General features: G+C 42.0%; 1 protein-coding gene across 3 annotated transcripts; it reads right to left on the bottom strand.

Moving 5' to 3' along the window:
• Positions 1-763: 763 nt before the first annotated feature.
• On the bottom strand, positions 764-24,277 carry syt12 (synaptotagmin XII). 3 transcript variants are annotated; one of them, XM_067500433.1, is made up of 9 exons: positions 23,775-24,277; positions 14,875-14,939; positions 14,691-14,751; positions 13,828-14,021; positions 12,362-12,766; positions 5,768-5,983; positions 4,244-4,364; positions 3,730-3,863; positions 764-3,033 (listed from the first exon to the last, which is right to left on the bottom strand). In XM_067500433.1, the coding sequence occupies exons 2-9, from the start codon at positions 14,881-14,883 to the stop codon at positions 2,860-2,862; spliced, it is 1,314 nt and encodes a 437-aa protein (XP_067356534.1). In that variant the 5' UTR covers positions 14,884-14,939; positions 23,775-24,277; the 3' UTR covers positions 764-2,859. The 3 variants fall into 3 exon arrangements, with proteins under 3 accessions (XP_067356534.1, XP_067356535.1, XP_067356537.1); XM_067500434.1 differs by lacking the exon at positions 14,875-14,939 and having other exon boundaries at positions 23,775-24,274; XM_067500436.1 differs by lacking the exons at positions 14,691-14,751; positions 14,875-14,939 and having other exon boundaries at positions 23,775-24,274.
• Positions 24,278-27,964: the final 3,687 nt, after the last annotated feature.

Below are 27,964 nucleotides of genomic sequence, written 5' to 3'. Positions count from 1 at the left end.
GATCTCCACCTGGCTACATAAGAGGTTAAATTAAAAAATATATCAAATATTATGATTATTGCATGCTTGTGTTAATAAATTTAGCTGGTACTGATGGAGCTTATATTGACGACCTGTAGATGCAGGTAGTTATTTTCCATCAAAGATGAGCACATTAACTGGAGGCCTGACCTGCCATGTAGACAGATATGCAAGTACTGTAGTTAAAAGACTGGTCATGACAAAAGAGTCCCAAAAAGATGCCTTGTCATTTCTTAATTTCTACTTTTCAAAAATTTGAGGATAAGCAGACATTCTATGCTTTCAAACTAATGTTCCCGTACAGAACATTTAATCTAGCACACTCGCATGCCATTCCTGTGCTTTATACAGCTGCTGCTGTGCTATAGTTTAGCTCTGAGAGCTGTAATGCTCACCAAACTACCATGGTTTCACACAATATTTATAATTATATTCCAGCAATCCTCAATACTAAGGATAGATTCCAGTCTACACTTCCTCAGTGTTAAAGAAAACTTTTGTGGTGCTCGACAATGAGGAGAGCACGAGACATCGCTCTTTCCCTTCACTCGGATCACTTTAATGCCACATAATCCCCACATGATAAACAAAAGGTCAAACTGTTACTGTTGAATTGCTTTTATTTCAAACAGCATTCACACAATACGCTGTATTCTTGAGGCACATTCACATCAAGTGCTAAATAACTTCATGCATGACTGAATGTTGGCTACAGGTTTGTTGAATCGAATGCAAATGCTGATTGTAAATGAAAATATTGCTTTATTATTTGGCACAGTAGTAAATATTTTCTATCATATGTCCACACGTGTGTGGTTTTCCCACTGATTTTCAAAGTGAAGTGAGGAATGCGTTCAGAAGTTGACCAAAAGTGACGATTAGGATCTGTTTGAAAAAAGCAAAACAATCACAAAGTCCAGAGAAAAGACGGTTTTTAGAGTTATAGATATTTCACATGGTAGTTCACGTCCTAAAGTTACAACAAAACAGCACTATTGCACAATGTTGTAGAGAATATCTCAGACAAATAAGGAGCCACCCTGACATTCTGTCCTTTTAAAAGATTCTAAGACAAAAACTTTGAAAAAATTTGTTTGAGCAAAATTACCATTAACACTTCAAGCTGCACACTGGCTCTACTTGGTTTCAACCAGGGAGGCTCTAACGAGGCGTATATGCAGGCGTCTTAGCAACAAAAGCTAAAACGAGTGTGACAGGTATCTTATTACAGGTGAATTTAGAATATCAAGGTGATTCCTGGAACATAAAAGGAACTATTAACCTATTTCAAGGGTTTAGCACACTTTACATCACAAGCTCATTTCCCAGAGGTGTTTTAATAATAATTCACTTATCAGCAACGACGTAGGTGTTAGGTAGCCGCAGCCTGTGCCTCTCACGAACTGCGTGGATTCAAGTCGCAGAGCTAAGTGTCTGGATACCCTGTGAAGCAGAGCATGGTGACAGTTCCTAACTCCGTAGAGTTGTTTACAACACTCGCACAACGGCCCAAAGTATTTCGCGAATCCTCACACGCTTGTCTAGGTACAAGGAGTCCAAAATAATCTGGCTGGGCCCTGAAAAAAATTGAACTTTAGTCTGTTTCTTAAGTAAGACAATCAAAGACAAACAAAGATCATGCTAGGTTGTAAAAACAGAGTTAGAAGCTATCCAGAGGGTTAAAGTAGCTCTGTGACACTCATCTATCACACACACACGAGCGTCACACGCTGAGAATTTAGAGCCGTGGGAGTGTGATATTTATTAAAGTGTAAAACTATGAAAAACAGGATTTCCAGAATCTAGAGAAAGAAAATGACAATAAGGAGAGTGTGGTAGAGTATTTACATCTTAAAATATGCTTATGCAACTTCTATTCTTCTACTCACACTCACACACACACACACTCATTATGGTTAAAAATAGAAGAATGTAACATGATCTTTATATGCTGATTACAGCTGAGTCAACCACCCTGTAACAACTGCTACAAATTACAATTATATCACCTGGATAAGTTTACCTGGAATTTTTTCTCTTTATTTTATTTTCAAAAGCACAATACATTGAACATACCAAAACCTCTATTATTTGTCTCACTTTTAGCAGATTACACAAGCAAAGAGAGCTAAGTCCGCTCGTCTCTAAAACCGCTACAAAATCATTTGAGTATATGCAATCGATGACTGGCTCCAAAAGACAAATGAGTGTTTTCCCGGAAGAAAATCGAATCCACCACCTCCATCCAGTCGGCCGTCCTCTCAACAGCTATAACAGGCTACAGACAGAGTAGGCACCATGCAGAGGGTGGAGGTTACCTCCTGTTCCTAATTACAACTCACCACAAAGTCCAAACGGGAATTTTTGATAAAGACTTTGAGAAGTGAACAAATATGCACACGTCGTTTTTTTTTTTTTTTGTCTTTCTTTGTGGATTCAGTCCAACTTGTTAATTTAGGGAGGACGTAGGTGGGTATGTATCTATGTGGTTTGGGTAGTTTGGGACCTGGACTATTTCTTAAACCCATCAGAATGAAGCCAAATGATTAAGCAAATAATTGATCCAGGTCAGGGTCAAACACTGACTTTACTGATTCCTCCCCTTAGCAGTGTCCCAACACACACACACACACACACACACACACACACACACACACACACACACACACACACACACACACACACAGTAACCTCTTGTGGCCCACAATGTAAACTCTCATCTCACCATAACAGATCTTAGCATTGCATCAAACAAGGGCCGACTCTCAGAGGAACATAAAGGAAGCGAGCGTTTTACTTGAGACAGGCCAGGTACGGCCTGTGTGAGGGCAGAGAGGACTAGATCCTGCGCAGGGGGTGCCACATGGACACAGGCTTTCTCAGCGTGGCCAGCATCTGGTTCCAGTGGGTGATCCCCATCCCGCTGGCCTCGGGGCCAATGATCACGTGACCCAGGTTCTCGCCCCGACCGTCGTCTGTGGCCTCGGCCACAGTCACCCTCAGGGAAAGTTCCTGCAAACAAGGTTGCACAACCTGCCATGTCAGCATGAGACAGGATCTGGTTTACAGCAGCCAGATCACGTGTAATAACAACATTTGCTACTTTTATTGCTTTTATCATTTTAAGCTCATCACCTTTCACTCACATTTAATTTTACTCCTGTTTCGCTCATCCTCTGAACAGCCAGAAGGGTGAGAGCAGGGGCATTTTTAGGCTTTAAAATCTTTTATAGACTGATCCAAGCACTTCATAAACCTTTATGGTGTTGTCTTAGTTATGTTGATGGTAGATGTTTAGCTTAGTGGATCATCATGTCATCATGGCACTGGGTACAACCTTGAATGATTTTCAAAGAAATTATGACCAAGAAAGTCACCTAGGTCAGAATTTTTATTTTTCCTGAACTTGGCTTTATGACCGAATACCTGAAAACCAAACTGATTTTAACATTTGTTTTAGTGTTTAGGTATTTGTACTTACGTAATCTTTATTTATCTAGGAGGACTCTTGTTCCTGTATCGGTTTCATAATAGAGCACAATAAAATGAGCCCTGAGAGGCATGACTGTTAAAAACCCACAAGGAGGCACTGTGTACACACCTGTTTACTGGAACTGTGTATGCACTGTGCCTCTTTATGTTATTTCTGCTTTAATAATGTGAACATCGATGATGGAGCTACTAGATTGGGATTTAAGAAAGGGTCACCTGCAGGACAATGGACGGCACTGAGAATATCATTGCTTCATTGAAGATGGGGTTCGTGTCGTCCCTTTTGGTGGAAGTCTTCTTTTTGCTGATCTTCCTGCCGTCTTGCAGGAGATAAACTTTGACAAATGGATCTGACAATGACAACCAAGATTACAGTGAGATTACAGTTGTGTTTCCGGACTTTAGTATGTAGCTTACGCACGTACACACTCACATGCAGTGACCTTTGCATGTTGTGCACATCATATCAGTAGGTGGCCTTTAATGTCATTTAAAGTTATGTTCCAGTCACTTATGTCTAATCTGCCTTTCTGAATAAAGATAATGTAACTTTTGGGAGTTGGCATTATGGCTCTGTTATTATTGAGTTATTAAACATTCTCAAGTTTGAGTTATTTTAGACAAAATCGATTTTATGGCAGGGAGAGACATTAAGGTAAGTCACAAATACTCAACTTCACAAATACAACACAAACACACACTACAGCAAACAAATAAATTTCCCTCTGACCTGCAGTGTTCTTGCTGTTGGTCCACACCAGGTTCTTGCACTTGGCCACGACCACAGTGAGGCGTTCGGCCGTTGGCAAGTAGCTGAGAGACAACAGGATCTCCCCAACCGCATCCACAGCCTGCGGAGTCAAAGCAAAACACTGCATTAAACATTAAACAGGACGTGTGCCGCACTGGACGATGCTCAGACAGAGAGGAGTTGGACTTCTGTCATCGTACCTGCTGTTGCTGTGTGTGTGTGTGTGTGTGTGTGTGTGTGTGTGTGTGTGTGTGTGTCAGGCCAATCAGAGCTCCTACCACCGGGATGGATTTAAATTAATTTTTTAAGAGACTCATCTTTAAATCAGAGAGCTTTGTTGAGATCAACCACAAATTGAAAAGTTCCATATTAAAATAGGAAACAAATTTTCAAGTGGCGTGTGATTGGCAGACATGCAGTATTATTCAATACTTAATGCTCAATTAGATTAAAACAGATTTGAATATATTTTAATATTTTATTCTTCCTTCATAACTGGGAAAAAGAATAAAAAGGTTTTTATGCCCAGTCAGCATCTTTTTGTGAATTTTAGTGTGTAAACCTTCTACCTTTTGCTTAAGCTTTTTGACATTCAGATATAACTTTAGTGATTCACGGTTAGGGCAGTGCGTGAATCCTGTATAAAAAGTGTCAGACTAGAGTTTAATTGGTTTAATGGACCGAGGGCCTCACCGTGTTTGGCATTAGTTGCTATTTACTTCTACTTAAACAATAAGAAAATAGAAATAATTTGATGCGGATTTAAATAATGTGATATAATATACTTTGAAAATACCCAGTGTGTTAATTGATTATAAATAACTGAAGTATTACAGCATTCAATATGTATGAGTATTTCTTAGGGGCAGTAGAAGTACACAAACTGTGCATGTATTGGCACTAAGCAGATTATCTCCACTTTACCTAAAATCCATTGACATAATATTGTATTTTAAACAATACTGATTCTGGTAATTATGGCAAAACATTGACATAATGAATAACACAGAAGGGTCAAAGATCACTGTTGTTAAAGGTGGATTTACTTTGTAATACACTTTATGTGCTGACAGGCGATTAGTGAAACATCAGCGTTTATTAGTTACTGTACATGAAAACCATATAATACTTGGTGGTTTTAATGTTGTGGTGAATGTTTCTAATGTAACGAACTTCACTTCTCACCATGTTTTAATGGTTATTATGTTTTGCATTACATTTTCTGAATAAAATCCACTCAACTTTGTGATTTAATGAGTGTAACATGTAGTTTGGCTGAACATCCAGCAGAGGGTATCAGGAGCCTATGCACAGGTTTTTTTACACAGGAAGTATTTAGCTAGTTTACATACAGTACATGTTTGTATAGACTTTGCTGTAGCAGCAAATAGTAGTGATGTGCCTGAAATCAAACTTTAGAGTTTATTATAGTTTTTCTTTTTTGTGTTTCTTCTATAGCATATCAAGTTGTGACTTCTGAAACATGTCTGTAGTGTGATTCACCTTATTGACATCTTGAAGATAGAGCCAGGCATTGAATGGTCTCATGGTCAAATCCAGGTCCGACAGCTTGAGCTCTGCAACCCCTGCGCTGATGTTCCTCTCATCGGTGTCAATACCGAAGGCAGCGAAACGCAGGCTGTGCTCATCCAGAGTGGACATGTCCATGGGGACGGAGAAGCGCTCGTCAAAAATCACAGTGAATGCATTTGTCTGGACCTGTGGGAGACAGAGGACAGTTGAAATGCAGGAGGAGAGCAGCAGTTGGTGATGTTGTTGATGCTGGAGAGGGTATCTGGGCTGGTTACACAAGCTTCAAAAATAATTTAACTTTGTTTAGTTGGTAGAGTCGTTAGCTTTCTAAGAAAAGATGTGGTGATGTTGGCTGAAATATCTGCTACATTCTCCATCTGCTCACTGACTCACTTGACCTCACAGTCACGCTGTGAAGCACAAAAGGAGCAAACACTTTCTATTTGTTAGATGATAACTCACTCAACTGTGGAAAAAGCTCTGGTTCACATAGACAGAATGGATCCCTGTGCATTCATTCTTTTTCCGTCTAAAGCTATTTCCCCTAAAACCATTAGCACCTGATACAGATCTAGAACGAAGCAGGTTTTCTTCTAACTTTTTTTATCAGCTAACTTTTCAACAGGAGAAAGTGAAGATCTATCAGAGTTTCAATTCCAGCACACAGTTTAAAAAGGACAAGCTGCCGCAGCACTTGGTCCAAAGTAAAACTAAAACCTACAGTAATATATTCCTTACCTCTGCTGTCTGTATCCATGCAGATAGAGTAGATTTATTTGCTCAGTAATACTCCACTAAAGTACAGGTGCCTCTTAATTGCACGGAAAGTGTGAAAATGTGAAACAATTTTTTTCACATTTTTATATAGAAACATGCTCCAACACTTCACCAAATGTGGAACGGTGCATTCAAGGCTTCAGGTGACACAGACTCTTTGAACAGTATTGACAGTGGTGCAGAGATATTTGCTTCTAAAACCATTTTGAATGAGGCTCAGCCTGCTGGCAAATCAAGGAATTCTGGTAGATTAATATTTCTTTGAGCTTCTCATTGTTGCAAGGCGCCTATGGGCCCGAGCCCCTGAAGTTACAGCTCACATAAAGCACATAATTGCCACTAAGAGCTGTAAAATAAACCGCAAAAAGATGCAAAGCGACTCAAATATTATGAACAATGGTGTGAAATTATCCCAAAAAACAGGATTTTGTTTTTGTATATAATCTCTGCTAATATATAATATCTAATATCTGTGAATCCTGGCAACTAAGGCCAAAATTATGTCGTACAAATCGAGAAAATAACGTTGATGTTTGGCTACGAGAATGTTCAAAGCTCCAACAAAACGTAGAAGACACTGCAGAGCAGGAATATTATGTTTGCCTTTCTACGTTACATGGAAACATTTGCTGTTTGCATAAGAATCCAGTAAGAATAGGAGGTGCGACATTACTTCACTCTGCTACTGCTGGAAGCTACAGCTTTTTAGGTAATAAAATAAAATGTCAGCAGCATCATCTGCAGGGCACAAAACCTTTTTTCTGTGTGCGTTTTCATCAGCCATCCTCAGAACCGAGGGGACTCAGATTACTAGTCACCATTTATTTTCCTTTCTTGGCAGCTCTAAACAGCGTTTACAATGAAAAATTCAACCTGAAGGCAGTTTGGCCTCGCCAGCAGAGCACACCATGACTACTTTAGATCAGTCTGAGGGGCTCGGCTGCTACACTCACAGTGACCAATGCTGATTCCAAGCCATCACATGCTGCATCACGTGCTGAGACGAGGCTTTGCAAAGCCACCAGAAGTTACCAGGCAACTAGTAAATGTGCAGAAAAGCATGGATTTAATAATAGTCCGAGTGTGGAATAAGACAACAACGGTTTCTGCCAACAACACGTTAAATAAACAGCAGCTTTCTGTTTCAAACAAAAAACAGAATTAAAGCACATTCTGTTTAGGTTACTGATAATGAGCATTATAACAAATCTGTGAAGCATAATATGGTTTCGAATTCCGAGCGCAGCGGCTATGAATCAGCCTGTGAGGCCGACCTTGGATTGGATTAAATAGAAAAAAAGCCAAATGGCATCACAATCATCCAACACCTAAAGAATCCAGAAAAGGCCCCTCTGCTGCTGTGCAAATATGTACAGTACATAGAAGCCTCCAAAGCAGGTGATATCTCTCTGAAAGCACAGCACACAAGCCGGCCCTCCGTCCACAATATGAAACTGTCTGCGTGCACTGTTAGGCTTATTGTTGGGGGGAAAACAATAGTGATCTGTGGGGGGGAAATGAGGCAATAAAAGAAAGAGAGGCATACACGTTATTAGAGGCAGAACAAAGCAGCGAAAAGATATGAAAGGAAAATGAAAAAAGAGAAGAGGCCGTAACACACAGGTCATGGGCAAAGCAAAAACTGTGACGGCGGAACAGAGAGGCCGGAAAATGAGAGGAGAGAAAGCACAGGACAACAGAGAGGCACAGGGAGCTGATCTCAGCATTTCCTCCGGTCTTCCCCGCTCCTCCACATAGAACAGGGAGCCACTAAAGCCGCCGCATCAGTGGCCGCTTCCATTATTATCATTACACCCGGACTGAACACATTAATACAACACAAAAACGTCCTCCATTAACAGGCAGCTCTAATGAATCCGCGTGTCGCGGCTCTGTCAGCTGCACAAAGTGTACAAAGCCACAGTCACACGAGGCGCGATGACTCACAGCCAGGCAGGAACTAGTACATTTTCTGGCAGCGTCGAGCTAAGAGCAGAAGGCAAGTGGCAGGTGCAGCAGATGGAGGAATGTAGCCCTGTTCTTTTCCTGTCAGAAACGCCCCTTTGCATTAAATTCAAGCTTTTATGAAACACTTGTAATCAAATATTCAAAGTAAAAAGTCTTCTTTTCCTTTGGGCTGTTCACTTTCAGGGGTCACCACAGCGAATCATGTGCCTCCATCTCTCCTCTGACCACCTCCACCTTGAACTCCTCTGTCACACCTACAGTCCACCTCAGCACGGTCTTACAGCTCTCATACATGTCCTGCACCACTCTAACATACTTCTCTGACACTCCAGACGTCCTCATACAATACCACAGCTCCTCTCTCGGCACCCTGTCATACGCTTTTTCTAAATCTACGAAGACACAATGCAACTCCCTATGACCCTCTCTGCACTTCTCCATCAGCATCCTCAAAGCAAATACTGCATCTGTTGGACTCTTTCTAGGCATGAAACCATATTGCTGCTCACAAATACTCACCTCTGCCCTTAGCCGAGCTTCCACTACTCTTCCCCACAACTCCATTGTTTAACTCATCAGCTTTATTCCTCTGTAGTTGCCACAGCTCTGCACATCTCCCTTGTTCTTAAAAATTGGTACCAGTACACTTCTCCTCCAGTCCTCGTGGGATCCTCTCACTCTCCAAGATCTTGTTAAACAAACTAGTCAGAAACTCTACTGCCACCTTTCCTAGACACTTCCATACCTCCACAGGTATGTCATCAGGACCAACTGCCTTTCTGCTCTTCATCCTCTTCAATGTCCTCCTCACTTCACTCTTACTAATCTTTGCTACTTCCTGCTCCACACCAGTCACCTCTTCTACTCTTCGTTCCCTTTCATTTTCCTCGTTCATCAACTCTTCAAAGTTCTCCTTCCATCTTCCCATCACACTCCTGGCACCTGTCAATACATTTCCATCCTTATCTTTAATCACACTAACCTGCTGCACATCTTTCCCATCTCTGTCTCTTTGTCTCACCAACCTGTACAAATCCACCTCTCCCTCTTTAGTGTCCAACCTAACATACAAGTCCTCATATGCTCTTTGTTTGGCCTTTGCTGCATCTCCCTGTCCTCCTGTCTACTCTCTTCAGTCCTATTTGTCTCTGAACTTCCTCCCTGAAAACTACACGACATTCTTCCTTTTTCAACTTCCACCACTTCGTTGTCTGCTCTGCCTGAGTCTACACAAGATGTCGTCCACCTGAGTGCTTCTACCTCCGCTCTTGTATGTCACCCTATGTTCCTGCCTCTTCTGGAAGAAAGTGTTCACTACAGCCATTTCCATCCTCTTTGCAAAGTCTACCACCATCTTTCCTTCTGTGTTCCTGTCCTGAAATCCAAACCTGCCCATCACATCATCATCATCTCTCTTCCCTTCACCTACATGTCCATTAAAATCTGCACCAATGACCACTCTCTCACCTCTGGGGATGCTCTGCATCACTTCATCTAACTCACTCCAGAATTTCTCCTTCTCTTCTAACTCACATCCTACCTGTGGGGCATAACCACTAACAACATTGAACATCACGCCTTCAATTTCCAGCTTCAGTCTCATCAATCTGTCTGATACTCTTTTCACCTCTAGAATGTTCCTCACAAACTCCTCTTTCAGGATAACTCCTGCTCCATTTCTCTTCCTATCTGACCCATGTTAGAACAAACCAGGTCCTGTTAACCCTGTAGGTTAACAGCACCGGTGGCGGTCGTTGTTAGCTCGGGCCCTGACTGATCCGGTATGGGAGTCATTTGCGGTGTGAAAGTCATGATTCGCATGTTTAATTTGGCATGTGTTTTACCTCAGATGCTCTTCCTGACACAACAATCTGCATTTATCCAGACTTGGGACTGGCAAAGAAGACACTGGCTTGTGTCCCCTTGCAGTTGTATTAGCAAAAGAAAAAGCAAAAGAAAAAGAAAAAAGTAAAAAAAGCATTTATCAGAGAAGCAGCCATGAGGCCCATGGTAACTCTGGAGGAGCTGCAGAGATCCACAGCTCAGGTGGGAGAATCAATAGCTATTAGTCATGCACTCCACAAATCTGGCCTTTATGGAGGTGTAGTAAGAAGAAAGCCATTGTGGAAAGAAAGACCTAAGGGGGGACACAGCAAGCATGTAGAAGAAGGAGCTCTGGTCAGATGAGAGCAAAATTGAACTTTTTGGCCTAAATGCAAAACACTTTGTGTGGCAGAAACCTAACACTGCACATCACCCTGAATGCACCATCCCCACCGTGAAACATGGTGGTGGCAGCATCATGTTGTGGAGATGTTTTTATTTAGAAGAAAACCTGTTAGCATCTGCAAAATACTTGAGACTGGTGAGGAGGTTCACCTCCAACAGGACAACAACCCTAAACATACAACCAGAGCTACAATAGAATGGTTTAGCTCAAAGCACATTCATAAACATTTGTGGTTGTAACGTGACAAAATGTGAAAAAGTTCAAGAGGTATGAATACTTTTACAAGGCACTGTATGTTCTCTCAGCCTCCAGGACTGCATCCAGCTCCTGGGGGGGGGCGGGGTCCACTCAAGCAAATGAAATGGGCTCAGTCAGACAGGGAAGGATTGGCATGTCAAGCTGCAGGATCAAGGCTCTCGCCCCATGGGACGTATCACTGTCTTTGTCTAAAAACTCGTGAACACAGATGAAGTGAGCAGAGCTGCACCATGGAAAGAAAGCTTCAGACTCTGCTGCTCTCCCACAGCATCAGGAGCGACTTTTATCTTCCCTCTTTTTGCCTGTCTTCAGTCTTTGCTGCCTCACTGCTAATTACCTATCTGAGAAGCAACTTCTTTCATTTTTCTCCCTGCATCTGGAGTCTCAGCTTCGTTAGTAGTCTACTAGCAGTAATGTTGAAAGCCTCCCGTTCACTTTTTGTACAACGGTGGAGGATGAATGGCCTCTTTATTCTTTAATGATTGCATTTGAAACACTGAAAAACTGGCATTTTCTTTGCACGAAGCATCCACCACAGTGTCAGCTGGTGACTGCTGTGATGGAGTTTGCTATAGACATTTTTCAAATGCCAAGCAGTTGTTTGTTCATGCTTCTCAAAAATGGGTATTTGAGTATTTAATCACTCTAAATGTGAGGCCTCAGAGTTGTGGACTTGCAGTGTGACAAAATAATCAATTTGATTCCTTTTTAGCAATAACAGTGTCTGTCTAGCATTTTGGTCCAGAATAAAACATCTCAAAATTCCAACATTATAGATTCATACACACACAGAGTCTTGTTTACTACTATTTGATATTTTAAAGAAAATAAAAACGATTAATTAGTTCTAACCTTAATCAAAAAAGTTGCAGCCCTAATTAAACGTGCACTGTATCAGATATATTAGTCTCCCTTCAAAGATACCATGTTTACATTATGGAGTTTCTCACCATAACAAAATAACTGGGATTATTATATCATCTGTGCCGTAGACCTCTGTGCGTTAGGGTTAGGGGGTTACACACATCAGCCAAACACACAGATCCACTGGGAGACATGTTCCTTTAACAAACATTTCAGCAGTTGCTTTGAATCACCATAATTAATAATTCATTAATCCTACATGTACAGTTGACTGTTTACTTGGCTGTAAATAAATCTCAATGTGCATCTTGGTCAAACAATGAGATGAGACTGAAAGCTCTAGACAAGCTACAAGTTACCGTGATTATGTCACGTTTTTGCTCCACACGCTGAGGCGAACTGTATCATGCCACTTCCTTTTATAATTTTGAAGACTTAAGCACAAAAACACAAAACAATGTGCTTACTCTTGTGACTCCCACATTAAGCTCCTCGGGCCCCAGGGAGACTCGGATGAAGCAGCTGGGGAAGTCTCCCTCCTCCTTCTCCAGCAGGTCTTTACCCTGGTGTAGAGTGATGTGGAGCATTCCCGCCCCCTGGCCCTGTTGCCTGGACGGCTCAAACTCGAGCGTCACCTCCAGTTGGCCGACCGTGTAGTCGTGGCCGAAGTTGTTGGCGATGGAGGAGATGGAGCTCAGCGAGTCGGTGGAGATGGACCGGTTGAGCTGGGCGATGCCAATTGGATCCAGCTCCCGGCTCATCAGCTCCAAGTGGCCCAGGTCCCTGAAGCAATCTGGGGTGTCCCCAAGGGCCAGGCTGGGCTTGCGGCTGGAGGTCGTGGAGGTCCGCCTGTGGTTATTGGCAGCTGCTCTCTACAGAGGGGGGATAAAAAAGGAAGCTATTGAGATGTCAAAGGACACTACCTAAATTGTGGTATCGTAGTATTGGAGCAAGCAGAGTTCACCTTGTTTTTCAATGAAGGAACAGATGCAGCTCTACATTATTATTACCACTGATTACCAGCTGTGCTCCTAAATGTGTCTTTCAGCTCTGTCTTTAGTGTCTATAAAGGCCGGAGGGAAATATCTGGTGCTTTAGCTGCTGGTTTCTAACACCATCAGCTGTAAGCAGGTGGTCTGCAGATAGATTTGAGAGCTTTTTCACTGACAACAACTGCCCACTGTGACTGAAAACAATCCTTTGAGACCAGTGAGGGGGAACCAGACACAGACAGGCAAACACAAAGCTGAACATTTGAGTGAGAATTAGCTATAGATTTACTGCATTGAATGACTGCTTTTATTTGGTCACTTGATTAACAGCAAAAGCAAAAACATCACAGGTGCTTTAACTCAAATCAAATAAAAAGCCCCCTAGTTTTGACTATGATTCCTTTCATTAAAAAAAATTATACCCACCAAACAACTCTCAGAACGAGGCAACATCACAAACAAGATGTCAAGCGGAAACTCTCCTGCTGACTTTTGTTGTAGTAAAGTTGCTTTGGGTTTGAACTTATCATATATAAAAGGACCCAAAATATAATCAATCAGAATCGTATTCTAAGTTAGTATTACAATATTAAACAATCATAATCCATCACTCGACATCACCCCCTACTCACTCATTCCTTAATCCTATACGATGTACACCAAGTAGTTCACTCCATAGTGAGACGTTAATGGACATTTCAGACACATAACTATCGTTGTCACGATGCATTATATAGTGGACAGATTTATACACTCAACATTCGGACACTACTGTAAAATGGTGAACACACTATAAAGTGTACAATATTGTGAGTAGGGGGTGATCTTGGAGAACAATCAGCAGACTCACCTCCATACAAAGCTAGTTAATTTAACAATCGTACAAAAACTCTCTTAGGAATTTTATATTGTTATATTAGTAGTAGTAGCAGGAAATGTACCTTTTGTCTAACTTCTGAGAAGGAGGTTCCATATTTTTCCTCCAGATATCGATAGTCAAAGTTAGGGAAAGGCGACGGCGTGGGGAAGGTTCCCGATTTCCACAGCTTCCAGATGTTGAGCCCAGCGACTCCCAGCAGCACAAAGAACCCAACCAGGTAGATCCCCACCTCCCATCCGGGTGGGTTACGCACCACTGAAACAGACACGCAAAACACATTTCGATTTAATCCCTTTAAAGAGAGAGTTTGATCCCACCTGGAAGAGCAAAGAACAAACAGGACAAACTTTTCATCTTAGGGCCAGTAGGAGACTTTACAAGCTCACAGAATAGTCAGCTGCTGTTTCAAGCGCTGTCATTTAACAGAGAGTTGTGACTTGGGGAGACAGGAAGAATAACGTTTTATGTACTTGAACAGCTTGAAAGAAAATCGGAAAAATCTGAAAAAGTGTCTGAAGTGTCACTCTGCACGCCATGGCATCTCTCAGGATTAATGGGAGCCTGCAGTCCTTTCTCTTCTTTCTCAAGATGAATTGCATCTGTAGGAGGGTTTGACAGCTTTACCTTCACTTTGCACCACGACAGATAAGCCAAACACAGGGTGCGTTTAAATGTTTTGTAACACTGACGGCCCGAGGCGTCGGAAAGCTTCAGTTAAAACGTGAGATCAGCCGTCGAACAGAACAGACACATAAATGCACATCACTGAGCAAAAACCCACAGACGCCCTCCGGCCCTTCTCGTAGCCTGATACTGAGATAAAAATACACATTTACACAGCTGTCAAGCATTCAGCCGCACGGGGACACTCCTGCAGAAAAGATCAGAGAAAAGAATACAGTGGAAACACTGCTGTCCACTCACCACTCAGATGGTAGCTTGATATATCCCCACTTTGAGCCAAGGACATGGTGCTGCAGCCAGCCTGCAAAAACACAACAAAAAAAAAAAGTGACTTTGAATGCCAAACGTTGGATACGAGGGAACTGAAGGAACAAGTTAGACTGTTAAATAAGGGCCCGCATCACCTCTCAATCTGAATCTTTACCTTGAACATAAATCAGAGCAAACACGCCTGCTGCCTGAGACCCTGACGGCTCCTGACATCCACCGCTGGGTTCAAGATACATGAACAGAGGACACAGAGGCACAACAACCTGAGTGCATAACAGGTTAGAGTACACTGTAACATTTCTAGGACAGAGGATAACCCATCAGTGAAATCATACTGAGGCCATTTGTTGGAATGGAAACCTCCACACTTTCACCTTTCAGCTGCACATGGTTAGTTGCCTTGTCCAACAACAAAGTTCGCGACATACACCACACTGTCTGTCAGCGGCTTGCAAGAACAAAACAACGCAATTAAACTAGTGTCCGTAAATCTGGTGTTTTCCTGTCAGAGAGCTTGATTTGTTTAGTTTACAGTGAACAAAGAATCTAATCAATATTAATGGCTCTTATGAAAAATCTTTTTAAAGACAAAGGAGAAAATTGTTTTCTCTCTCTCTTCATCTAGAAACAAAATACAAACAAACAACAAAAAATGGTTGTCTGTGTGTGACTCATTCCTCCTCCTCCCCCCACACTTTTTTGGAATCTCCCCATATCTCAGGAGCTCGAGGGAAACAGGAGCATTACACTAATGATATAGGTTGGGGTGAGTGCATGTGGAGGGCAGATGGGGGGGGTGGGGTGGGCGTTCACTCAATTCTACTGAGCGCTTTACAGACCACAGCCATGCGGACCAATTAAATTGGCTGACGCAGTGCAGGGCCCCGCTGACAGCTGCTGATGGACCATTAGCAAAGCATGGGGAATCTCTGGCAGGGAGGGAAGCACTGATCACTGACCCCCCCACCCCACCCCCACCACCACCACTCTGATTGACCCAGCACAGCTCAGATCAGCTCAGCTCATCTTAAGCGAACATATGAGCGTAGAGGAGGGTCAGAGTTAGCCTAAAATAGGCAAGGGAGGGATAATCAAGGATGGGGAGGGAAAGAAGGAGTCAGACAGCTGAGGAAGACAACGTTTAAGACAAATTTAGGAAATAACAAAGGGGCAGCGTGGGTGTGGGGCGGCAGAATACTAACAGTGGAGTCCAGCTTGCTTAAAATAGAAACACAGTAGAAAACAAAGAGGCCCACAGTCTTTGATCTGCTGGTTTCTGAATTGAAGCACTTTTAGGAGAAAGAAAGGAAGAACTGTCAGAGGAATTGAACATGCTTTTCTACAATAGATCACATCCACGTGTGTAATTGATCTCCAGACCAAACCAGAATTCGGTCAACGAGAGTCTTGTTTCTGTGCAAAGAAATTGTCGTTAGCTACAAATCATCGCGCGGGTTAAGGCTGAGAATTACCTGTCTGCAGACAACCGCAGAGAGGATGGTGTCGCGGGTAAGAAATGATCGCAAATCTTAAAAGCACAGAGAGTCATGTGAAACTGAAAATATAAGTATAAGTTCTTGTACACAAAGGACACTACGCCAGAATTGTCAGTGACGTAAAGACCGGAGAAGCTTCTATCAGCCGTAAGATGGTTCCCCTACATGCTCCTCTGGACAGAGAAGAATGTAATGTACCTGTGACATTTGCTGCTTGTCAACCCTCCCGTTTGCCCATTTTTTCTGACATCATCCACCAGAAAGACTCTCCGGACAAGTGTCTCACATTGTGTGATAGAGGAGGCGATGTGATGTGCTTAACAACAGTTTGTGTAATGAACCGAGACAGGTTCAATCTTTAACTCTGCAGTTCTACTTTTTTATATACATTTTGTCTTGAATACAGTGATTAAACCCAGTGAAGTGCAGCATAAAGCACAATGATCTAAACCTAAGCTGTAATGCCTTATTTCCATGAAATTATCAGTCCCTGATTTATCTCACGTCCATTTTCTCCCCTGGTTTTGACACTTTTCTTCAGCTGACAGCTCATTAACACATTGCTGTGCAGGGCAAAGTGAAATTATACATAAAAGCGTTTCCACCGATGTCCCGTCTTTATGCCCACACGGTCTGGATTCTCCTACTTCAGACTTCTCTCACCACTGCTGCAGGAATTCTGTGTCTGAAAATGTTGCTCACAAGGCCTGAGAAGAGTGTCTCCCTCCAGTGCACACAGAGCGCGGTTGCCTAAAGGATGTTTTAATTACCAAGACATGCGTGAAATGAGCATCTTGTCAGAGTGTCAGCTGGAAAAACACGTTGTGATGAGCATTTAGTGGCATGTGAATAATGCAATGGATCAGAGCTTGTGAAATTTGCGAAATGTAATTTTCCACAACAGTAATGAGGCTGTCAAAGGAAAAATCCTCATAAAAGGGAAAATCAGCGCTGTGAAAGATCATAGTCTGATAACCTGTGGAGTTTTTCTCAACACTAGTAATGTTTTTACTACAGTAAGTTTCACTGTACATTTAGTTTCATATCATGAGCAGTAACATTACTTTTTTATACGGGATCAATGCATTGGTTTGCGACTTGCAAACAGTAATATTATTTAATTTACTTATCCAACTCTTGCTGCATTACTTTTTGTACTTAGACTTGATTCGATTTTGTCCTAGGCAAGATAAGTAATAACACTGCGCATCCAAGCAAGTCCATGTTGGCCCCTGGCAAATAAGCAAACTGAGATTATGACCATCGTTTCCACACTGTGGACATCTGGACACATCTGGACAGCTAACACTAACAGCTGTTTTGGCTGCACCTTTTAACTAGATCAACAGTTGACACGTTGTGCAATGACAAATCTAAAAGATTCAGAGGCAGGTGCACCTATAGTAATATCAAACCAGAGAGAATAGATAAATTATTCTGAAGGACAATTTGGCAAAGTCATAGCTGCTGTAACAGACAATGCCTCAAACTGAGCAAATGCTGCTGGACATGGTCATGCAGCCAGTTATGGACAGCAACAGGCATCATGAGGGATACTGCCATTTAAAGTTTCTTAAGTCAGTTTTAAAACACACGAAAAGGCTAATTTGGGAACTTCTGAACTAATTTATTACTGTTCATACTGCGCAGTTAGTAGTATTATATTATTTTTTATATTTATAAAAATTGTATTATATTATTCTCACTTTTTAGGTAATGCAATAAATAATACTGTGGTTCAAAGAATGAGTACTTAGAAGACAAACAACCTTAAAAAGGATGAAACACACTGTGGCGGCTGCGTTCAAACCAAGCTCCTCTGTCTCCACAGTCGGGCCTCAGCGGCTCAGATGAACGCAGGAAACCCGACACAGGATGTTCTTCTCACTGGATGTAAACATGCCACACAGCCACCACCGTTTGTTGCTAACAGAAAACAAGAAGCCCCCTCTATGGGAGCTGCATGTTAAAAGAGGCCTTATCAATAAGAGCTGAGCAACCTATTTATGCCGATCACAAACATAGAGGGAGCCAAAAAAAAGAGTTGACAAATTCAAGAATAGAGGAGCCGTCACATAAAAGGAGAAGCAAATCAAAGAGATAATAGAAAGAACGATCTGAGGAGAGTTAAGAAGAAATGACACAATAAAAAAAACAACAGATCATCTGCTCCTCTAACGCTTCTAATGAATCAACTTTGCTTTTAATCTCACCCAGTGACTCATAATCAAATGAACTGCTTTACTGCTGCACTGTGTGCTGCAGCCTGAAACATCTCATCTGTGGCCAGACAGCACAGCTGAACGTGTGTCGCTCCCCTTCACACTTTGACTTTCTGGTTCAGGCAGCTGCGTTTGGTGCACGGTCAGGTAAAAGTAGCAATGCACCGGCCGGCGCCGGGTTTTTAAATGTCAGCAGTGGCGCCAGTTGAGGCAGAAAAAAACCTGCAGGCTGCAGCCAATGAAGTCAATCACTCTGAGCCTGAACTCAAAGCTTCTAAACGCGTGGCAGCCAGTGCATCTTTGAGCTGTAGCGCGGTTGGTAAGGCCATGGACAACAGAGTCAGATGTTCGACTCCTAGTCCCTCCTGGCTACACGTCATAGTGTCCCTGGGCAAGACACCGAACCCCAACTTGCTCCAAGTTTAGGGACTGGGACTTGACCTTTGCATGGCAGCTGCTGTCATCGGTGTGTGTGTGTGTGTGTGTGTGAGAGAGAGAGAGAATGTGAATGAGAAGAAAACACTCTTTCCTGTCTTGAGCTGAATACTTTGCTATGCAAACAAACTTAAAAAAACACAACATTATACATATTACAGGTTAATGCATGTCAGCATCCTGAAGCATCAAAGGTGGCAGAAATACAAAAATATTTAAGTAAAAGTGCACAAGGACTTGCGTAAAAGGTACTCAAAGGTAAGCAGAAATAAACGTAATATTACAGAGTATTTCTACACAGTAGTGTTGCTAATTTTGAATAAGTAAATGACCTGAATACTTTATTTAGCAATTAAGACAGTGTATCTGCAAGTAACTACAGTAAAATAAATCAATCCAGCCATTAATTTGCAATATTACGATCTCAACAATTAATTCAACCAATGCCTCGTGAATCCTGTGTGACCTTGAACGTGCATCATAATTTTTTTTAGAAAAAGCTGTTGTGAAATCAGGCATTTTGGGCAGCAACAGTCACAAAAAGGTCAGTGAAATCCTACTGTATGTGGATTCAAAGTACAACATTTCCCCTCAAAATGATGATAACATGGAAGTGCTCAAGTACAGTACAAGTACCTCAATGTTGTAGTGAAGCACGGAGCCTGTAGTAAATGTACTTTGTACTTCCACTACTGCTGAACGTCCCCGAATAGCAGTAAACGCAAACAACAGCTGTTGCTAAAGGAAAAGGACACAAACCCACATCTGACGACAAACTTTAGCATAGCAGTTCATCCATTTAGCCGTTGAGGCAAATCAGTCAGAAGTGTTGCACAGAATGTCAGACCCACTACCTTCCCTAGCGCCTCCAACGGATGTGGCTGAAAACAAAATGTTGCTGGTTGACTGGCCTGGTAATGTGATTTCGTGAGAACACGACTCATCTTCCATCAAATGTAGTGGACAGATTGGCCGAACAAAAGATCCCATCTTGGCAGTCTCTTCATTTCATTTTGCACTGTCTAAGGCTTGAATCTGATTTAAATAAGATTGTGTTTCTAGAGTGGAATAAATGGAGAAGGCGAGTGCAACAGTGAGCGAAGTATTGTTTGCACCGTGTCTACTTTGATAATTCAGTGGAGGGCTTCTTAAACAACTAGAGTGTGATTTGTCTCCAAAAATCTGGAGGATAAATATTTTCTGTCCGTCTTTGGCAGAGACAGAGAAAAGCTCTCTCTCTCTCTCTCTCTCTCTCTCTCTCTCTCTGCAGTTTGTGATGAGCTTACGAGAAAAAGCCTGCTGACTTCACTGTAAAGCACATTAAACAACAAGAACGTCCAAAGGGGCTAAAGCAGTCCAAACACAAAGGGAGACAGAATGCTTGTTTGGTTGAATTAACTGCAGACTCATTTGGCTAAATAAAGTTTTTGCCTTCATTTAGACTGAAGAATGATGAGAGAACATATTTTAAGCAATCAGTTTGATCACAGTTCCTTACACGTGGATGCGTCCCAGTGCACCCACAGTATTAGGGCAATTAAAGGAGCTGCTGAGTGCTTCCCAAACCTGGAAGGACTTTTTCCATGCTGCTGATTTTCCATTACTTCTCCAGCGCTGATGTTGGGCTTATAGAGCAAAGACTTGTGTGAACGTTGCCCTACCGCCCCACAAACTCATTATACCTACTATTTATAAGATTAACAACCTCACAGGACAGGGAAATCACTTAGTGCTGCAAAAGCATCTGTCAGACCTGACTTAATGTTTTAGAAAAGGGTTCATTCACTCTCGGTGATGTGGAAGTGGGCGGAAGCCTAAATTCTCAAAGAGTACGGACGTGAAGCCGAGCCACAGCTTTACTGTAGTGACATTGTACATACTGAGTAACTGCATTCAGATCCAAAGGTATTTGGATTGCAACACACCATTTATACTTTCAACCTCCATCTTTCTTTATGGGTTAAATCACAGTGTGCATGTGAAAGCTTGTGGAAGCACGAGACAGGAAATCCATCTACTCTGTTCCTCCCATCTCTGCCTCTCCCTGCTCCACCTGTGCAGTGCCTCACAGGCACTAGACGAAATGAGGATGCTCCGAAAGCTGCTAACCTCCAAACCCACATAAATAAATTCTCTGATTGGTGAGAGGGGTCAACCTCCCTTTTATAAATGAAGATTTCTGCATTGCTGCCAAACACTTCATTGAGTGTGGGTCACAGGAAGCTTTGACAGCGCCTCTCCGCATTAACATACATTTTGACGCATATTTCTAGTTCGGTATGCTAAATCAACCAATGCGGCAACCCCAAATTAAATGGGATGAGCCAAACTTCTAACCTGCAGACCTGTATGTTTAAGTCAAACTGAGATTTGAACTGGTCGGAGATATAAACCGTGTTGACTCATTGTACGAGTCGGTAGAAGTTATATATCATAACCATTTGAGCCTACAAACAAGACACTGATCCAAGCACTGGCTTTGGATGATAGCAGGTCATTCAATGGTCGTTGTCTATTGTCTATCCAGATTAATAAAAAACAAATGATCTAACTGGCTCCATGTTTACTGCAAGTGGTTAAAAATAAGCAAGAAAGCAAATAAGTGTAGTTCCCAATTTGTAAAATATTCTTCTAACATAGCTGTTGACCAGTTTTATATGTTGTCAATACTGTTTAACTCCAGATAAAGTTTTCACATGTCAACATTGTAAATATGATTCATCTTAAGTTGCTTTATTTTATGATTCTGCATCTCTGAGAAGTGAGCTGTAGCTACATTTGGCAGCTCTGAGCACAGGTATTCACTCTCAAACAAGACAATCTACTCCACGTGACCTATTCTGGAAATATCAATGTATCAGTGCTACAATGTGTGAAGGTGGAACCCAGTCACCTGTCTGCATTTTTCATCTACTCCACTGTAAGTGTTCTCAGTTTTCTTAATGTAATAAAGCTTTTCTGCAATGGTCAATGGGGGCACAGTAAGGGAAACGTGGTGTGTTATGGCTGTGTGTGTGTGTGTGGGCTGGGAAAGCCCATGACAGGGGGTGAGAAAGAGAGTAGGTGTTAAACGAATGGCTGAGATGATTGCGAGTGCTGGTGGAGGAATTGAATTTTGAGCAGGTCGTATTTCAGCTCGGCGAAGAGGCGCGAGTCTCAGTAATACACACACACCCCTCTACTGCCAGGCTGCTTTACACAGACCTCCAGCATCCCTGGAAAGCTGTGGGAAACACAGTCAAAGTGCTCCTCTCGATTCTCAGTGTACTTCAGTTTTGGAAAAAAAAATCACACGTTTGAGAGGCAGAAATTCTCCTTCACACCTTTGAGCTGTTAATTAATGCTGAAAGCTTTCCAGGCAGTCGGCACACAACTTTTGCTTTTTAAAAAAAAGCAGAGCGCAGCAAGAGTACTGAGCTGATGAGTACGGGGGGCTTCAGGAGGACAGAGGACAAGAGACACTCGAGCTGCATGGAGTATAGTTAAGGATGAGACGGCTATAGCTCCAAGTGATATACATAACTGATATCCATAGAATCTCTGCAAGAAAACACCAGGCAACCTCAAAGACACAAGACAAGCATTTAACCACCCACCCACACACACACACACACGTAGATATTGTGATGTATTGAGTGAGCTTTATCTGCCTCATTTTAACATGTAGGTCCCAAATGAAGCAGTGTCTACATGCTACTACTTCACAGGATGCACAATATCTGAGTCGTGAGCAAATTAATCAAAAAGTGATGTCATTATTCATTTGGATTATGAATTTGGAGCTGCAGTTAGAACTATGCAGTATTTTATGATTTAAAAAGTAATAAGTAGTTGTCCTGCTGGCAGAGTGTGAGCCCGCGGTTTGAATGGACAGTACCTTATCAGGACTCACTTTTTTTCATCAAAAATGATTTGCTTTGGTCCATAACTTTGCTAATTTTGCTTTTCATTTAGACAAAAAATACCAGCCAGCTTCTTGTATTAAGCTAAAGTCAAATTAACCACAGAAGGTTTTTTTGGGCAAATTTTCAGCAAAGAATTTGTTGTTAGTAGCAAAGCACACAAACAGATTTAAAGGCAGTCTATCTACAGTTGGGTGCAAAAGTTTTCATCCCATTATTATGAAACGGCAAAAAGAGTAAGAAAGATTGTTTTTTTTTTTCCTTTTTCATTACCGTGATATTTCATGCACATTGATTAAGAACCAATGTTCCACTCCCTGACACATTTAATGATGAGGAAACATTGGTAACAGCTGAAGGGGCACTGTTATTGTGTTAGGGGCAGCTTTGTATCCCCTTAGACCGAAAAAAAGGGGATGCAAACTTTTGCACCCAGCTGTGAAAGGTTTTTACATTCTGTAGGCACACAATCTTCGAGCCTGGATTTGAAGAACATCACGAGTTAACAAAAGGCACAGAGATCGACTGCCCAGCAAACTCAATTTTGCAAACCCCTAAAGCTGCACTAAGTTTTTTTCAGGCCGATGTTTGAGCTGGAGTTGGGCAGAGTGGTGCTGAACGGACAGCTACTGCTGCTCCGTGTGACATTTGCCATCAATTCTCTGCACCCCCGAAGCCACCGAGGCTGCTGTTAGCATCGATTCACTCCCAGAGACAACAACCTGCTCCTAGTTCGGGCCGACTTGAAACGCAGGACAGTGTTTTGCTTAAAAAGAAATTGTCTCCGAAATGCCGCGCCAGGGAAAAGCCTGCCATCCCGTCTGCTGAGGGGCATTCACAAGCGCAGCTAATGCCTCCCACGCTTTGAATTCTCCCCCTGACTGTCAACAAAGAAGCAGCGGAGAAAAAGACGCATGCAAGTCCCAAAATGCACGTTAGCGCACGGAGAAGCGCAGCGACGACGGGGCCAAACGGCCTGAGTGAGCACGCATTTCTTACCCGGAGTTTTCTTTTGGTGCAGTAGGGAGGGAGGAGGAGGAGGAGGAGGTGGTGGGGGGAGTAGACCAACTCCACCGCTCTCCTTTCTTCAGGCACCTCTCTCCATCCAATGACACCGGTGCGGACTGTGTATCACGGGGGTGGAGGCGGGGAGGGAAACCGCGTTCGCACTCGCTCCGTTTCAGCGCATCCGGAAGCTTTTCGGACTGGAGCAGTTGGAAGAGGAAGAGGAGCAGAGGTACGAAGAGGAGGACGAGTGTTTGTCTTCAGCTCTGAGGTCTGTTGCTGCTGCTGCCGCTGCTCGCTGGAGTCTGGAAAGCTGCTGCCAGAGGCATTTCTGTGCGAGGCGCAGCTCACAGCGCACGAACTAAGTCCCACCCCTGTACCGCAACTCGCACCGCCGGGCCCCTCAATAACACGACCAGCGCCTCCTCCTCCTCCAAGGCTCCACAGCAGCAACAGCAGCACTGGAGAGGAACCTACACGCGCACACACACACACACACACACACACACGCACAGCTCGGTGTTACGCAACGGATGCACGGGGAGAGACGGGAATGGGAGGTGTGAGAGTATTTTAGGGACACCCAAACTTTTTCAACTGTTCTTCCGCATTACTCCTTAAAGTAACACCCACGCAGCCTCCCTGTCCCCACAAAATTGAAAGATTCTGTCTCGAGAACCCAACAGCCTCCAACCCAGTGCCTCCCTGTTCCTCCGAGCTTTAAACAGATGATTCAGGGGGAAGTTACATAACAGTCTGTACTGGATGTGGACAGGCTGCAGTGGGGACACTTATAGAAAAGTATTCGTCCATTTATCCAGGTCACTACCAGATAATCCCACTTTAGCTAAATTCCAGTTCTTCTCACCCAGCGGCATTTTACCTGGGCAGGTAAAGGACGCCTTCACTGAATTTGAATTTGCTTCTTTTGGTTCTAGTTTGAGTAGGACAGGCACATAAATGCCATTGAACGTACGTCCCTATGTCAAAATATCTCTACGTCTAGCTGAAAAATGCATCCAGATGACATCACTTGGAGGACGCTTGAGTTCAGGTGATTTCATCTGGCACTATGGATCATGGTCAATCTGCTTTTGACATCATCTGGACTCTTAATGATGAAAAACTTCTCCGGGTGCTAGAAGCAGAGACATTTTTAAATTATAGCGAAGTCAGTGGCAACTTAAACCAATTTTCCCCTTGCTTTGTATGGCTTTAGCTTAGGGTGTAAAATGTACATTAATGCTAACAAACTCCCCTCTGACTTCCCTATATTAAAATATTTATCTGCTTCTAGTTGAAAAACGCCTCCAAATGACATCAACCAAAGGAGTCTTTCATCATTAGGAGTTCAGATGATGTCATATGGAGGAGTTCTGGAAAAGTGGGTTGTTCATGATTACAACTCCATAGTGTTCGTGAAGAGATGACATAATCGAAACTGAAGGTTCCTCCAACTGATGTCATCTGGAGGAGTTTCTCAGACGTAGAGACATATTTTAATATATGGAAGTTAAATGGTATTTATTTACATGTACTACCCAAACTAGAACCAAAAGAAGCAAATTCAAAAGTAAAGGCATCCTATAAGCTACTGTACTTAGCAGAAAACAATTTGGAATTATGAAGGAAACTCTTGATACATTTCTAAAATCCATCCATGCATTTAGTTTAATTTACTTATAGTGATGTGGATAAAAACCAGTAGCTGGTAAAGATGGGGCTGATTTTAACCGTGTTACGTACTCACATGTGGTTAATCCACACTAACACATTGTTGGTTGATCATATTCTGTATTAAGAACGACTAGTAGCTAAAGCTGCCAAATACTTTCAGCAGCATAAAAGGTACTTTAATTGGGTATTTCTGTTTTACAAGTATTTGAGTTAATGTATTTAGTTACTGTACCTACCACCTCTCATTATGTTATTGATGTATGACTTTACTGATAAAAAAAAAAGAGTAAATGTTTGTCTAACTTCACACTGATGCATATTGTAATCTATTACATCCTTTAATGATCCATATAATTGATTATATATTTAGTTTAATAATGTAAATCTACAGTGCCAACCAAAAATAAAAAATAAAAACTTCCCTGAAAAGTGAAGTATTAAGTAGCTTCTAATGAAATTTCTGAATTCAGTCAGAACTGTACTGAATTGCAGTATTTGAGTAATTCTACCATTTACCACCAGCCAGCAGTAAGCCAACATGGACTTACTCCATCCTGCTGTTAATTATCATGACAAACTCTTGCAGCATGTCTGTGTGTAGAGGTGGACACACTACTGACAGGAGTTTAAATGAAAATTGAGAAACTGTTACTGTAAATCGTGAAATTCATCATCATCATCATTTCCCTCAGGATCTCCTCCTCAAATGCCTCCTTCACCCTCGTTCATTTGAATAATTGATTCAGCACTGGATCACAATACATATGTGACAGGACTACGGGTCTTCATCCTGGGCCCAGATTGAACAGGATCATTACCTCCCACAGGAAGTACTTTCACACCTTAATGCAATGGATTTCAAATACTAAGAAACCAGGATTTCCTATGGAGCTTCATTGGGGATATTTAAAGTAAAAAAAAAAAAAAAAAAAAGGGAGTTAATACATTTCAGCGTCAATTCTGATCAGGCTTACAGCACTTTGCAAGTGGTTGCATTTCCTACTTCCGTGCACAGAGACCCTCCAGATTCTGGTGTTTGTGTTTCTGTTCACAGCTGTAGAAACGACATCGGATCACAGAGAAAGACAGAGAAGCAAGCAAACACAGTGAACAAGTATTGAGAATGAAATTGTGCCAACACAGGAGCTGCCTGATCAAACAAACTTCTCTCATTTGAACTGAAACTAGGGCCTGACACAAAGTAACTGATCTAGAGGAGGGGAGCAGTTTTTTTAAAGAGAGAGATACAGGAGCGGGTGTTGTGTATGGTGTAGCTTCATCCTGCCTCCTCTTCTCCTTTTCAATTGAAGAAAGAGTAGAGTAAGACACATTAAGTTAGATAAGAGTATTATCTCTGCCTAGACAGGATAATCTCATCTTTTTGGTTTCAAAGCTAAAGGTTTCATTAACGCACTGAACGAAAATTCTGCTTCCCTTTTTGTTTCCTAGTAAAATACACACAGTATGTTGTCACTCATTCAAACGCCTTCACTACAAACTGAAGTGGTAGAGGCTTAAGTCAGGAGGTGTAGCAGCAGAACGGTGCAGTCTGAGTTCGCTTTGCCTTTTGAATGTCTCCACCTGGTGGTGGAGCTGCTGTAGTGTAGAGGGCCCAGAAAATCATCCAACAAAGGCAAAGGTGGAAAACACCTTGTGAGCAGTGTATGACTCACATGTGTTAATAGGGTTTCATTGGGCCCAAGGTCATTTTTTAACCACCTGACATGACAAAACATGACTCATTTGGAGGTGGAATACTAATAAAGTGCCTTATGTATTGATTCCATTTCATTTTTGGTGCTCAGACTTCCCCATTCACCAAATTTTCCTGCATTGGGGTTAGTGTTTGGCATTAGAACCAAATCAGAACAAAATCAGAAATCATATCTTTAAGTCTTAACAAATCGTGACTGTGACTGCTGGAAACCAAGCAGACTGAAGCATTAGACTAAAGAGTAATGGATTCATAAGCCTGTAGGCCAAGAACAGTGCAGGAATGCACTTTATCTTTCAAACCATCAGAGATAAGTTTTTAAAATTTGCTGAGAAAAATCAAATTCAAACAGTCAGACAGCGGTGTTCTCTGAAGTCTAAAATTCAGAAGGATTTAGTTCATGTTAGATACCACTGAAATGACAAATGTGCTTCCTGTTTTAGGGTGGTCACTGTAAATAATTGAAAGGCTCCTTATCAGCCCAAGGCTTGGGGATGGTTCCTACTTTGCTGAAATCACACAGTAGTTTCAACTCAATTTAAATGACTGGAAACTAAATAAAAAATACAAAAAACAAGTACAAAATAAAACATCTCCTTAAGCAGAGCAGACTAATACTATTGAACTAATTTAGATTCTTAGTTATGTAGTCAAATAAAGCATTTGAGAGCAAATTTCTTTAGAAAATAAATAAATAAAAATGTAAACCTACTTGTTTTGAGACAAACCAGCTGGCTGAGAGCACGATTATTTTTTTTTAATCATACATCATGTCTGTTTTCCTCACCACTAT

This window comes from Channa argus, chromosome 4, assembly GCF_033026475.1.
Source record: "Channa argus isolate prfri chromosome 4, Channa argus male v1.0, whole genome shotgun sequence".
Taxonomy (NCBI): domain Eukaryota; kingdom Metazoa; phylum Chordata; class Actinopteri; order Anabantiformes; family Channidae; genus Channa; species Channa argus.
The sequence above is the reverse complement of the archived record's forward strand: the minus strand, read 5'-3'. Positions and strand labels throughout refer to the sequence as shown.

Bases quoted from the DNA above. Each gene is read 5' to 3' on its own strand.
- syt12 (XM_067500433.1), bottom strand. The intron at 12,767-13,827 runs GTACATTTCCTG...CCCCCTCTGTAG, and splicing joins TCTCAGAAGTTAGACAAAAG to AGAGCAGCTGCCAATAACCA. The intron at 3,864-4,243 runs GTCAGAGGGAAA...TGTCATTGTCAG, and splicing joins CAACAGCAAGAACACTGCAG to ATCCATTTGTCAAAGTTTAT.